General features: G+C 42.5%; 1 protein-coding gene across 1 annotated transcript in view; it reads left to right on the top strand.

Annotated features, from left to right (window-relative positions):
- Positions 1-7,285: 7,285 nt before the first annotated feature.
- The window catches only part of LOC115199666 (metal transporter CNNM4), a 65,954-nt gene continuing 58,498 nt past the window's right edge, over positions 7,286-14,741 (top strand). Inside the window, exon 1 of the mRNA XM_029761972.1 lies at positions 7,286-8,759. Within this exon, the coding sequence (XP_029617832.1) occupies positions 7,334-8,759 (1,426 nt within the window). The 5' untranslated portion in view covers positions 7,286-7,333. The remainder of the gene's footprint in view (positions 8,760-14,741) is intronic.

Genomic DNA, 14,741 nt, shown 5'->3' with positions numbered 1-14,741 from the left:
AATACCCATTTATTTCTGAATGAATGTATGACCTACATCTTCTGTATACTGTCTTTCTGATAGGAACAACTGAAATCCTAAACAGAAGTCACATAATCCATTAAATTAAATCAAATTTTATTAGTCACATGCGCCGAATACAACAGGTGTTTCTGCATAAATTGGTCATAAAATGTTATCTGATCTTCATATAAGTCACAACAATAGACAAACACAGTCTGATTAAACTATTACACACAATTGGTGGACAGATACCCTAACATTCTCCAGCAAAATGTCTTGATAAACTTGGGAGTTCATTTTTCCGTCGATGATAGCACGCTGTCGAGGCCCTGAGGCAGCAAAGCAGCCCCAAACCATGATGCTCCCTCCACCATATTTTACAGTTGGGATGAGGTTTTGATGTTGGTGTGCTGTGCCTTTTTTTCTCCACACATAGTGTTGTGTGTTCCTTCCAAACAACTCAACTGTAGTTTCATCTGTCCACAGAATATTTTGCCAGTAGCGCTGTGGAACATCCAGGTGCACTTTTGCAAACTTCAGACGTACAGCAATGTTTTTTTTGGACAGCAGTGGCTTCTTCCGTGGTGTCCTCCCATGAACACCATTCTTGTTTAGTGTTTTACGTATCGTAGACTCGTCAACAGAGATTCTAGCATGTTCCAGAGATTTCTGGAGCTGTGCAGCCGTCTTCATCGACCTGGCCAAGGCTTTCAACTCTGTCAATCACCGCATTCTTATCGGCAGACTCAATAGCCTTGGTTTCTCAAATGACTGCCTCGCCTGGTTCACCAACTTCTTCTCAGATAGAGTTCGGTGTGTCAAATCGGAGGGCCTGTTGTCCGGACCTCTGACAGTCTCTATGGGGTGCCACAGGGTTCAATTCTCGGGCCGACTCTTTTCTCTGTATATATCAATGATGGTTTTAAAAAAAAAAAAAAAAAACTTTATTTAACCAGGTAAGCTAGTTGAGAACAAGTTCTCATTTACAACTGCGACCTGGCCAAGATAAAGCAAAGCAGTGTGACACAAACAACAACACAGAGTTAGACATGGAATAAACAAGCGTACAGTCAATAACACAATAGAAAAAAACTCTTGCTGCTGGTGATTCTCTGATCCACCTCTATGCAGACGACACCATTCTGTATACTTCTGGCCCTTCTTTGGACACTGTGTTACAAACCTCCAGACAAGCTTCATTGCCATACAACACTCCTTCCGTGGCCTCCAACTGCTCTTAAATGCTAGTAAAACTAAATGCATGCCCTTCAACCGATCGCTGCCCGCACCCGCCCGCCCGACTAGCATCACTACTCTGGACGATTCTGACTTAGAATATGTGGACAACTACAAATACCTAGGTGTCTGGTTAGACTGTAAACTCTCCTTCCAGACTCACATTAAGCATCTCCAATCCAAAATTACATCTAGAATCGGCTTCCTATTTTGCAACAAAGCCTCCTTCACACATGCTGCCAAACATACCCTCGTAAAACTGACTATCCTACCGATTCTTGACTTCGGCGATGTCATTTACAAAATAGCCTCCAACATTCTACTCAGCAAATTGGATGTAGTCTATCACAGTGCCAGCCGTTTTGTCACTAAAGCCCCATATACTACCCCCCACTGTAACCTGTATGCTCTCATTGGCTGGCCCTCGCTACATATCCGTCGCCGAACCCACTGGCTTCAGGTCATCTATAAGTCTTTGCTAGGTAAAGCCCCGCCTTATCTCAGCTCACTGGTCACCATAACAGCACCCACCCGTAGTACGCGTTCCAGCAGGTATATTTCTCTGGTCATCCCCAAAGCCAACACATGCTTTGGCCGCCTTTCCTTCCAGTTCTCTGCTGCCAATGACTGGAACAAATTGCAAAAATCACTGAAGCTCCCTCTCTAACTTTAAGCATCAGCTGTCAGGGCAGCTTATCGATCACTGTACCTGTACACAGCCCATCTGTAAATAGCCCACCCAACTACCTCATCCCCATATTGTTATTTATTTATGTTCTTTTTCACCCCAGTATCTCTACTTGCACATCTATCACTCCAGTATTAATGCTAAATTGTAATTATTTTTCCTCTATGGCCTATTTATTGCCTTTCTACATTTGGACACTGTATATAGATATTTATATTGTGTTATTGACTGTACGTTTGTTTATCCCATGTGTAACTTTGTGTTGTTGTTTTTCTCACACTGCTTTGTTTTATCTTGGCTAAGTCGCAGTTGTAAATGAGAACTTGTTCTCAACTGGCCTACCTGATTAAATAAAGGTGAAATAAAAAAATAAAAAAATACAAAATTCGTAGGGAGAGTAGCAACAGTGCTGAACTTTCTCCATTTATAGACAATTTGTCTTACTGTGGACTGATGAACATCAAGGCTTTTAGAGATACTTTTGTAACCCTTTCCAGCTTAATGCAAGTCAACAATTCTTAATCTTAGGTCTTCTGAGATCTCTTTTGTTCGAGGCATGGTTCACATCCGGCAATGCTTGTTCTGAATAGCAAACTCAAATTTTGCGAGTGTTTTTTAATAGGGCAAGGCAGCTCTAACCAACGTCTCCAATCTCGTCTCATTGATTGGACTCCAGGTTATCTGACTCCTGACTCCAATTAGCTTTTGGAGAAGTCATCAGTGGTTCACATACTTTTTCCAACCTACACTGTGAATGTTTAAATGATGTATTCAATATAGACAAGGAAAATGCAATCATTTGTGTGTTTTTAGTTTAAGCACACTATGTTTGTCTATTGTTGCTATTTAGATGAAGATCAGATCAAATTTAATGACCAATTTATGCAGGAATCCAGGTAAATCCAAAGGGTTCACATACTTTTTCTTGCCACCGTACGTATTTATCCATTACAATGCAAAGATTGAATATTGGTGGTAACAAGAGTGGCCTAATATTTACAAGTAAGACCACAAGAGGCTTGAGCAAATGTTTGGTCACAGCAAGTGAAAACATGGAATTTAGCCAAAAGATATGTGAGAATAGGGTCATATAATCTGAAAAGAACATAACGAAATTCTACACAAAACCACAGCGGCATGTCAAGACATACTTCATCCTTCACAAGACAGACTATTGTCTATCGGTAAGATATCCACATATTTACAGAGTATTAATTCATTGAGCAAATGTTTGGTCACAGAGAGTGAAAACGCACACATGGCATTGAACAAATTTCCACCCCAACCTTGGTGGAGACGAAACAGTGAGACGAAACAGTAAGACGACACAGTGAAGATTAACACAAAGGATCAACACAAAGGCCTTACACACACACACACAAACACACACACTCTCTTCAGGAAATTGAACAGTGGACCTGTCACTATCCTGACCAGGGATCTGATAACTTCCCCCAAATACCCACATAAATGCTGCTTTCACTGGGGGTGGGTCAGTCTATCAGTGGGGGTGCCAGCTCTCCTGTAACAACTTTAAGTTTTCACTCTGTCTGTGTCTTTTCACTTGGTAATGGTGTGAATACCCCAAAAAGTTTGAACTAGTCCATTCAGGATTTAGTCCATTCACTCTCCTATGGAGAAATTCCATTCAAATTGAAGTACAGGAATTGACCCCAATTCTGGCTGACAGACCTGTGGTTTGAAAACAAGAGGGTGTACTAGCAGTGAAACATGAGCCACATCAGCTCACATGATTTAAATAGGGGAGTTGGAACATGTTAAATTAAGAACTCAATTTAAACGCAATTCATTATTTACATTTCACTCCACTTATTTTCATCTCACACCACACTATTATGAGACCCGCAGGACCAGGACCAGGATCTATTATGAGACCCGCAGGACCAGGATCAGGATCTATTATGAGACCTGCAGGACCAGGATCAGGACCAGGATCTATTATGAGACCCACAGGACCAGGACCAGGATCTATTATGAGACCCGCAGGACCAGGATCAGGATCTATTATGAGACCTGTAGGACCAGGATCAGGATCTATTATGAGACCCACAGGACCAGGACCAGGATCTATTATGAGACCTGTAGGACCAGGATCAGGATCTATTATGAGACCCACAGGACCAGGACCAGGATCTATTATGAGACCCACAGGACCAGGACCAGGATCTATTATGAGACCTGTAGGACCAGGATCAGGATCTATTATGAGACCTGCAGGACCAGGATCAGGACCAGGATCTATTATGAGACCCGCAGGACCAGGATCAGGATCTATTATGAGACCCGCAGGACCAGGATCAGGATCTATTATGAGACCTGTAGGACCAGGATCAGGATCTATTATGAGACCTGCAGGACCAGGATCAGGACCAGGATCTATTATGAGACCCGCAGGACCAGGATCAGGATCTATTATGAGACCCGCAGGACCAGGATCAGGATCTATTATGAGACCCGCAGGACCAGGATCTATTATGAGACCTGCAGGACCAGGATCAGGATCTATTATGAGATCCACACGACCAGGATATATTATGAGACCCACACGACCAGGATATATTATGAGACCCACAGGACCAGGATCTATTATGAGAACCACAGGACAAGGATCTATTATGAGACCCACAGGACCAGGATATATTATGAGACCCACACGACCAGGATCTATTATGAGACCCACACGACCAGGATCTATTATGAGACCCACAGGACCAGGATATATTATGAGACCCACAGGACCAGGATATTTTATGAGATCCACAGGACCAGGATCTATTCTAGCATGTATTTTCTCCTGACTCCTGTAATATGACAGCTGACTCAGCTACAGTGCTTTTCCAGGAAAAAGTGTGTCAGGGCAGGTCATGGGCAGGGTAACAGGGGCAATGGGCATACATACCTCAGATGTCACGCACACCACGCATACTAGTACACAGTGCCCTGCTGCCAGTTACTCACATAACAGTCAAGATGGGTATTGGGTACCTGCATTGACACTGCAGCAGACCTGGGTTCACATACTATTTCAGGTATTTCAATTGTTTTTCAATACATTTCAAAATAAGTATTCAGATTAGGGTTAAAAAAACTACCGGTAATTTATCAAAGTTACAGGAATCTTCAGTAATATTGGTAATTAACTGAAAATCTAGGACAATCTCTTGTAACTTTGGTCATTTATACTTCAATAACTCTTAAAAAATGTTTTCATATATGATATTCATTTTTCATATCTGTCCATATTATCCATGAGTTTCCAGTAGATTTGGAAAAATGGAAGAAAAAAATGACCTCTGCAACTTTTCCAACTATTGACTTTTTTCACAACTGTCACCAGTTTGACGCCAAAACATTGATAACAAATACATACTGACATAGTAAAACAAATAAAAGTGTTTAACATTTTTTGAAGCCTATTTCATGCTGAAACCCTAATATTAAACACCAGTTAATGGTTTATATTTAGGATATAGTTTTACAGATTTCTCATTAAAAAAAAATCTAAATCATCTTATTTGATTATTTCATATATTTAACATGTGATAAGGCCAGAGAGAATTACAGACGCCTGGACTACAGGAAAAGGAGGGCCGAACACGCCCCCATTCACATCGATGGGGCTGAAGTGGAGCGGGTCGAGACCTATTCCCCCTCGGGAGACTGAAAAGATTTGGCACGGGGTCTCCACATCCTCAAAAAGTTCTACAGTTGCACCATCACCGTCTGGTATGGCAACTGTTCGCCATCAGACCGTAAGGCGCTGCAGAGGGTAGTGCGTACGGCCCAATACAACGTAGAGCCAAGCTTCCTGCCATCCAGGACCTCTATACTAGGCGGTGTCAGAGGAAGTCCCAAGAAATTGTCAAAGACTCCAGTCACCCAAGTTATAGACTGTTCTCTCTGCTACCGCACGGCAAGCGGTACCGGAGCGCCAAGTCTAGTTCCAAAATGCTCCTTAACAGCTTCTACCCTCAAGCCATTAGACTGATGAACAATTCATAAAATCAAACCCCAGCACATACCCCCTGCATATAGCCTCGTTATTCTTATTTTGTGTTACTTTTTTGTGAACATTCTTTAGTTTATTTAGTAAATATTTTCAAAACTGTTATTTTCTTAAAACAGCATTGTTCGTTAAGGGCTTGTAAATAACCATTTAACGGTAAGGTTGTATTCGGTGCGTGTGACAAATACAATTTGATTTGTGATAATCTGAAATACACAAAATGGCCACTAGATGTCTTAAAAGATACCAAAAATTCTGGGAGTTTGCTGGTAAACTTTGAAAATTTCTAGTAATAAACATACCCTTTGCAACCTTAATTCAGATAGCCTTTATCTGAAAATATTCAAATACTTTGACTCAATTAAACTCCCATGCACTTAATCCAGGTATTTCAAAATAGTATTTTAAATAAGTGTTTGAAAATACTTTCAAATACAATTTGCTGGACTATTTTTTATTATTATTATTATTTTTTTTACAAATAACGATTGAAATACTCAAAAAGTACTTAACGTATTTCAATAATACATACTAAAATACATTAATAAATCCAATCGAAAAGATATGTCCAAATGTTCAGAAATATCTTGCAGGTTAGTGGTAGAGCAGTAGATCATCATGATGTCGGTTAGAAATATCAATAAATCAGGTTCAATATCAGAATTCTGGAATCATCTCATCACTCTACAATCAGACCGGGCCATTTATGTGAAGATGGTGTTTACAACCAACAAGGTGCAGTTGACTGCAAATAGGAGCAGGTGCAACACAATTCAGACTTTAAAGTGGAAATCTGCAGTTGCTACATCCATTTTTTTGGACTTAGAAGTGAATTATATGTACCCATTGATTGTTGAAGAATATAACTTAGAAATGCCTCATGGACTTAGTTCAACTGTCATACCAGAACCTAAAATAGAACATTGCTTAACTTCAATGTTTGTAAACAAAGTAAATGTAAACAAACACTGTACAGCCGGAAATCATTCATTTTGATACCATGGAAGATCAGTTCTTGTATCCATATATGACTATGAATTTGAGAGTGGTTACATTTATTTCTGCGGTCCCAAACGTTAACTTTTTACCCGAACCAGTGGCAGGGAAAAACGCTTGGTTATTGTTTCAAATGTAGATCGCCGCTTTAAACAACAATAACCACTGTTCCATCTCAATAACTAAAATAACATTTATACATGCCACAAATGTTATTGATACCCTTGTGTACGGACACCTTAAAAACAATACAAGCAGTCCACCTTAAGAAAACAAGAGGGGCTCGCTCAATTTTATTACGTGACGTGTCGGATGCGGATTGGACGCTCCGAAAGCATTATGTTAATGAGGGGCGGGGCTGTGCAAAGTGCGTAGGTGACGTCATGTCCGAGTTCGCTGAGAGTGAAACAAACATGGCGACAGACTGGAGTGGCTGGCAGGGGTATACGCTAACTTTAATCGTTTTACTATGGTGTACGGCGGGCACAGAAGCCGAGACGGGGTTCCAGGAGACCGGTAGCCCCACACAGGTCTTCGGCATGCGGCTGGAGAGGAGCGACAAGCCGGCCACTACCACCGACGACGGGGTGATCCAAGTAACAGAAGAGAGCAACATCTTCATGAGGTTCTACGGGCTGCAGATTCTTCCTGACACCTCGTCACAGATCAAGTTCATGGAACATGAACATGTTGATGTTACCAGCAATAATGCTCATTTTAACAGGACTTGCGCCGAATATACCAAAGATATCGTTATTCGGGGTGGCATGAACGTGAGCCACCTCGGAACCTCTGGGGTGGTGAGTTTGAAAATCAAGCCGCTACGGAAACGCGAGCTCAAGAAGGAGTATGGGCTCTGCGTCCGGGACAGTCAAGATGGCAAGTGGTACCTGTTGGGTGAGGATGACGGGAGGCTGCGAGTGGTTGAGGAAAAGAAATCCATGCTTCCTATGTGGTTCCAGTGCATCCTTATCTGCGCTCTGTTGGTCCTGTCAGGTATGTTCAGCGGGCTCAACCTGGGACTCATGGCCCTGGACCCTATGGAGCTCCGGATAGTCCAGAACTGCGGTACCGAAAAGGAGAAGAGGTACGCAAGCAAGATTGAGCCCATTCGGAGAAAAGGGAACTATCTTTTATGTTCGTTACTCCTGGGTAATGTGCTAGTCAACACAACACTCACCATCCTCCTGGAGGACTTGATAGGGTCAGGTCTGGGAGCAGTGGTCGCCTCCACTATAGGTATTGTCATATTCGGGGAGATCGTTCCCCAGGCGCTGTGCTCTCGCCACGGACTGGCTGTAGGAGCCAACACCATCATGGTGACCAAGTTCTTCATGTTAGTGACCTTCCCCCTGTCATGGCCCATCAGTAAACTCCTGGACTGCATCCTGGGCCAGGAGATTGGTACCGTGTACAACAGGGAGAAGCTGGTGGAGATGCTGAGAGTAACGGAACCGTACAATGACCTGGTCAAAGAGGAACTCAACATGATCCAGGGCGCGCTTGAGCTCAGGACCAAAACCGTTGAAGATGTCATGACGCCGATCAGTAATTCCTTCATGATCCACAGCGATGCCGTGTTGGACTTTAACACCATGTCAGAGATCATGGAGAGCGGTTACACTCGCATACCGGTGTTTGAGGATGAGAGGTCCAACATTGTGGATATCTTGTTTGTCAAGGACCTGGCTTTCGTTGATCCGGATGACTGTACGACGCTAAAGACCATCACCAAGTTCTACAACCACCCGGTCCACTTCGTGTTTCACGACACCAAGCTGGATTCCATGTTGGAGGAGTTCAAGAAAGGTTTGTTTGGAGGCTGAATCTCAAATGGCACCCTAATTCCTTTTATAGTGCACTACTTCTGCCTGGGGCTCACGTGGAGGGAAGGTGGTTTTTGTTTACATTTCATTTGTTTGTTTACCTGATCAGTAAACAAGTTATTTACCTAGTTTACTACCTTTTTACCTAGTTTGTTTACCTTGTCAGGGACAGTAGTGGCTGTTGGGGGCTCTTCCGATGGAAGAGTGAGGTCAGGTGTTGGGGTCTAATAGGATTGTGTGTGTGTGTGTGTGTGTGTGTGTGTGTGTGTGTGTGTGTGTGTGTGTGTGTGTGTGTGTGTGTGTGTGTGTGTGAGAGAGAGGGAGAAAAATAGAGACTTGTCACTTTTTATCAGACACACACATCCAAATATTTGGGCCCAGAAATGCATGTTTTCTCTCCATCAGTTTCAGTGAACTTTGAGAGAGATGTTATGGATTCTTTGTGGGCTTGTTTTACGTTTTTATATGACATCGATCTGACCTTGAGTAGGCTGCATTCTATGAGCCGCTCGACTCTACCCTGTTCCTGGTTCACCCCATTGGATTCCATATCTCACACACTGTAGTGTACAAACATCTCATTCACCTAGCTTCTTTACAGACACACACACACACACACACACACACACACGCTCTCTCTCGCAGGGATGTGTTTTAATTAATCGCTCTCTCCCAGGGTTTTGTCTCAAGGTCAGACACCTAGACAGACAGACTGTAGATGGCTTCTTCAGCTCTCATTCACTGCCAGGCAAACAGACAAACAAACGGTCACACTGTATGTGTTTCTCTCTACATATGAATGGAGGGGCATCTCTGATTCACTGATGTTATGTGATCTCTTCCTCCTCTTCGTTATCAGTCATGTGGCTGGGATGACATTGTGTGTCTGGTTATCTGTTTTCATTGATTTCAGAATTAGAACACCAGTAGCCTTGTAATTCTCATTCAGACCTCTCACTCAATCTCCAACAATGTAGGCCCATACAGACATAAACTAGGCAATCTGCATCCTACTACTGTCTGGTAATGCAGCCTAGCCAGCCTATCACAATAGGACGGAGTAAAGTTGTAGTTAATGTCATTATAATTGTCAGTATAGCAGCACGTAAGCTCATTCTCTAGAAGGTCTTCAGTGGTGGCGGGCAAGGCAGGCAGGCAAGCAAGGCAGGCAGGCAGGGCTACGGGACGACGAGTGAGATTTGGCTATGAAACATTGTTCCACCTAATCTCTATTGGTTTACCCAGTACACCGTAGAGGGATAGTGGATACACATGACAAGGGTTGACACATTTACAACATGATCCCTCCACTGTGTTGTCTGGCTCTGCATCAGTCCGTTTCGTATCCATGGTGAGTTGGCGAAACACACGACTCCCGCATGTCGAGTTCCAGAGTTCCACTCCCTGCCATTTGGCATCGGTTGCCATGGTACCCAACACTGTCTGCCATTTGCTGTTGTCCTCAGTGCTTTGTCTGTACGATGCCCCACGCCTTGTCTCTGGTCCAGTCTAAAGGTTGTCATGGAGAGCAGAGACCAAGCTATTCCATTGTAAGGTAATATCCCACACAGAGTTGTGGTGGAAACCAGAGCTATAGGTGAGCTGGTAGATCAGTGGCCGTTCATGCCGTTCAAGATTAGGGAGGACCATTTTTTTCATGAGCATGGCCTTATTTCTATTACAGCATATTGGATGACTGTCATACATATTCTATTCACCCAGTTCAATGTAACATCGATAGGTTCAGGCTACTACATGATACTCTAATTGTCCCTATACCCATCATGATGTTGTTACCACGTAGCCTATGAATGAAAGTTTATAACGTAGGTACACAGGTTGAGAGACAAGTTGGAGTAATCAAGGTGACAGATAGTGACACATGCAATACTGCCATGCACACTTGCCTGCAAGTTCTGGGGCGGAATCATTAGTCCAAACAGTTGAAAAAAAAAATGTTTTCAGGTAGGTCTCTCCCTGTTTCGTTCTATTTGCTTCTGTATACGACATGTTTTGCTTCAGCACCTGCTCACCCGCACACACAGTTCACTTTCATAGCAGCCACATACAGCGAAATCACTTTGCTCGTTGTAAAATTACTTCTCGCATTTAACTGCGCTCCATCTCTCACCTATTTTCTTTGCTTGTGGACTTCAGTGCACAACACAACAGCTTACTGTGACCAGGCACAAAAACCTCTCCCAACCAAACCTTCATACCGTAAGCACTAACCACTACACAGGCTACGCTGTTGCCAACCTGTTAACGTTAGTCAACAAACTAACGCGCTAGTAAACCCACAATCCGAACCATGTGTACAATCACGCAGTACAGTGTACAGCTAGCAGTTACACCAGCGGGCCCCGGTGGCAAAGAATAAAACCGGAAGTTTACCTTGACTTGGAAGAGTTGCAGCGTTGGATAGCCTTAGCCAGCTAGCTAACATTCTCACATGTAATAGCCTTCATTTCTTAGAACAAGTACACACTGACGAGTTTCAGAAGAAAGGTCTATGTTTCTGGCCATTTTGAGCCTGTAATCGAACCCATAAATGCTGATGCTCCAGATACTCAACTAGTCTAAAGAAGGCCAGTTTTATTTACTCTTTAAATCAACACAACAGTTTTCAGCTGTGCTAACATAATTGCAAAAGGGTTTTCTAATGATCAATTAGCTTTATAAAATGATAAACTTGGATTAGCTAACACAACGTGCCATTGGAACACAGGAGTGATGGTTGCTGATAATGGGCCTCTGTACACCTATGTAGATATTCCATTAAAAATCAGCCGTTTCCAGCTACAATAGTCATTTACAACATTAACAATGTGTACACTGTATTTCTGATCAATTTGATGTTATTTTAATTGGACAAAAAAATGTAGCTTTTCTTTAAAAAACAAGGACATTTCTAAGTGACCCCAAACTGATGAACTGTAGTGTAAATAGCGTTCCTCTCTGTTTGAGTCAGATTATTGAATAGACTAGCAGCATTAGCTAAGTGCATTTAGAATAAATAAATACTCTCTCTGCTGCTGCTCCTTAATTTGAAGAATTGAATTTATTCAAAACAGTTGTCTTTCTCTCTCTTGAGTCAACTACTCACCACACTTTATCCACGGCAGTGCTAGTTAGCTGTAGCTTATGCTTTCACTACTAGATTAATTCTCTGATCCTTTTGATTGGGTGAAGAAGATGTCAGTTCATACTGCAAGAGCTCTGATAGGTTGGAGGACGTCCTCCGGAAATCGTCATGATTTCTGTGTAAGTCTATGGAAGGGGGTGAGAACCATGAGCCTCCTAGGTTTTGTATTGAAGTCAATGTACCCAGAGGAGGACGGAAGCTAGCTGTCCTCTGGCTACACCATGGTGCTACCCTACAGAGTGCTGTTGAGGCTACTGTAGACCTTCATTGCAAAACACTGTGTTTTAATCAGTTGTTTGGTTCCCTGAATATATTTTTGTGTAGTTATTATTTTTTTTATTACTTTTTAAATGTTTCACTATTTGTAATTTTGTAACATTCACTGAATAGGATGGTCCTCCCCTTCAGCTTTAAGCCGATTAAAAATATGGAAATGTCAATTGTCCGGGAGAAGAAAAAATCTCATTGCAAAATAATGCTTTTTAGCCTATTCATTGATAGATATACTAGTCGATGTAAATACATTTGACTGGTCATGCTTATCAGTTTATAGGTTAATTTGCATAATTTTGTGGAATTAAATTGGCGAGTGTGTATAGTATATTAATTATGTAGCTTATTTATCACATCCATACAGACACAGAGCCTTTGAGTGGAACATCTGTCAAACAGCACGAGAGCTGCAGTTACAACATCTCAAACAGCAAATACATAGGCAACGGAAGGCAGGCTTCATCAGCGCATCACACAGCATAGGCAACGGAAGGCAGGCTTCATCAGCGCATCACACAGCATAGGCAACGGAAGGCAGGCTTCATCAGCGCATCACACAGCATAGGCAACGGAAGGCAGGCTTCATCAGCGCATCACACACCACATTGCGATGAACTGGAGGCAGTATGCATTTTGAAAACATATACTTCATTGTTTTGAAACCTGAATGTTTTACTACATATTATGAGGCATGTCTTACCTTGCTTCAAAGTAGCCTAGCCAAAATCAGACCATAGAGTTTCCTCCACAGACATCAACTTTCTTTCATTGTCCTGTAGCCAAAGGCACAATCCTAGTCACATTAGCAACCCATGCTAGTTGTTGCATATTAGATCCCCTGTCTTTCTAACTGTCTATATATTCATTTACATTTTCATTTGTCACATAAAACCGCTCGCATGTGTGGCACGTGTTTTCCCACTAATGGCATTATGGAATGAACATTCGTGCGCAGGCTGGGCTACTGCTGCGTTTATAATCTGAAGAAATAATCATTTATCAACATGTTAAGATAAACGTTCTGATATGTTGCATCAGACTCATTGCTTTTGACATTTAGTTTTTAAATGTAGCCTAGGCCTATTGGTTGTCCCGGAGTCTGTTTGGAATAGGCTATTTCTTTCTCCACCAGCTGACCAATAGAATAGGTAACCTTTTATACTATAGGGGATAGTAGATCGACATTGGCTAGTGATTTTGATGTTCGTTACTCGTCTTGTTGGCTGAGGAAAAGTAAATGTGGACAGTTATTCTAACATTTTCAAAGTGCCCTTCAGAATTCGGTAAGGAGGACCGCACATCGTTGCTAATGCGTTGTTGATATGAATTACCGTAATGTAAATGTGATTTCTGTCATTCTAAGCACCGTGGGTGGACGCCCTAATCCGATGGGCACCTATTGCATATGGGTCATGTACATTTCTCAAATATCCGGCGCAACATTTTTCCTAACGGAAACCCTGCTCCATTGATGTAGATTGTCTGTAGACATTATATAAATCAATGAAAACACCTGGTCACTGTCCATAAAATTGTAGGGTGATATTACAGAGTTGAGGTGAAAGCAGACCTTTAGGTGAACATGTAGGCTATGTACATTGTCTATGGCCCTTTGGCGAAAGGTAATACTGTACATGAACAGACTCAATGAAAACTTCTGGTCACTGTCCGGGCTAGTGGCTAGCTTCCAGTCCTGCTTTCTTGTAATGATAAGGAAAAACAGCATTTTGCTCTTGAGGTGTGTTGGGGTGTAAGTTTGTGTGGGTAGAGACGTGTGTGTGTGTGTGTGTGTGTAGAGTCAGTGCAAGAGAGTTAGTGTAAAAAGAAGATACATGCAGGTAGTCCGGGTAGCCATTTGATGAACTATTTAGCAGCCTTGTTCAGCAGATTTATCTCTTGGGGGTAGGAGCTGTTCAGGCTCCTGTTGGCACCGCTTGCTGTGCTGTATCAGAGAGGTGTGTGTGTGTGTGTGTGTGTGTGTGTTCCTGCTGTGAGTAACCCTGATGATCCTCCATGGTGTCTCATTGTTTCCTCATCAGAGAGAAAGATGATGCCAGCTGACCTTTTAATACCACCATGTGAAGCCCTTCTGTCATACCTTACTGAATCACTGAGAGATGGATAGAGGGAGTTATAGACAGACAGGCAGGCAGACAGATTGCCTATTGTTTATTAACTCTTTTAGTAGGTTGACTGATAGAGAACACATTGTCATTTACAACAATGACCTGGGAAATGACCTGAGCTCATCAAATCAAATGTTATTGGTCGCATACATATATTAAGCTGATGTTATTGCGTGTGTGCATAGTGCCAACTGTAAAGTTTGGTGGTGGAGGAATAATGGTCCGGGGCTGTTTTTTCATGTTTTTTTATTATAGTTGTCTGTTAAGAACAAATTCTTATTTTACAATGGTGGCCTACCCCGGCCAAACCCTCCCCTATCCCAGACGACACTGGGCCAATTGTGCACCGCCTTATGGGACTCCCGATCACAGCCGGCTGTGATACAGCCCGGGATCGAACCCAGGTCTGTAGTGATGCCTC

Source organism: Salmo trutta, chromosome 9, assembly GCF_901001165.1.
Source record: "Salmo trutta chromosome 9, fSalTru1.1, whole genome shotgun sequence".
NCBI classification, from domain to species: Eukaryota; Metazoa; Chordata; class Actinopteri; order Salmoniformes; family Salmonidae; genus Salmo; species Salmo trutta.
This window is presented reverse-complemented; position numbering and strand designations above follow the sequence as displayed.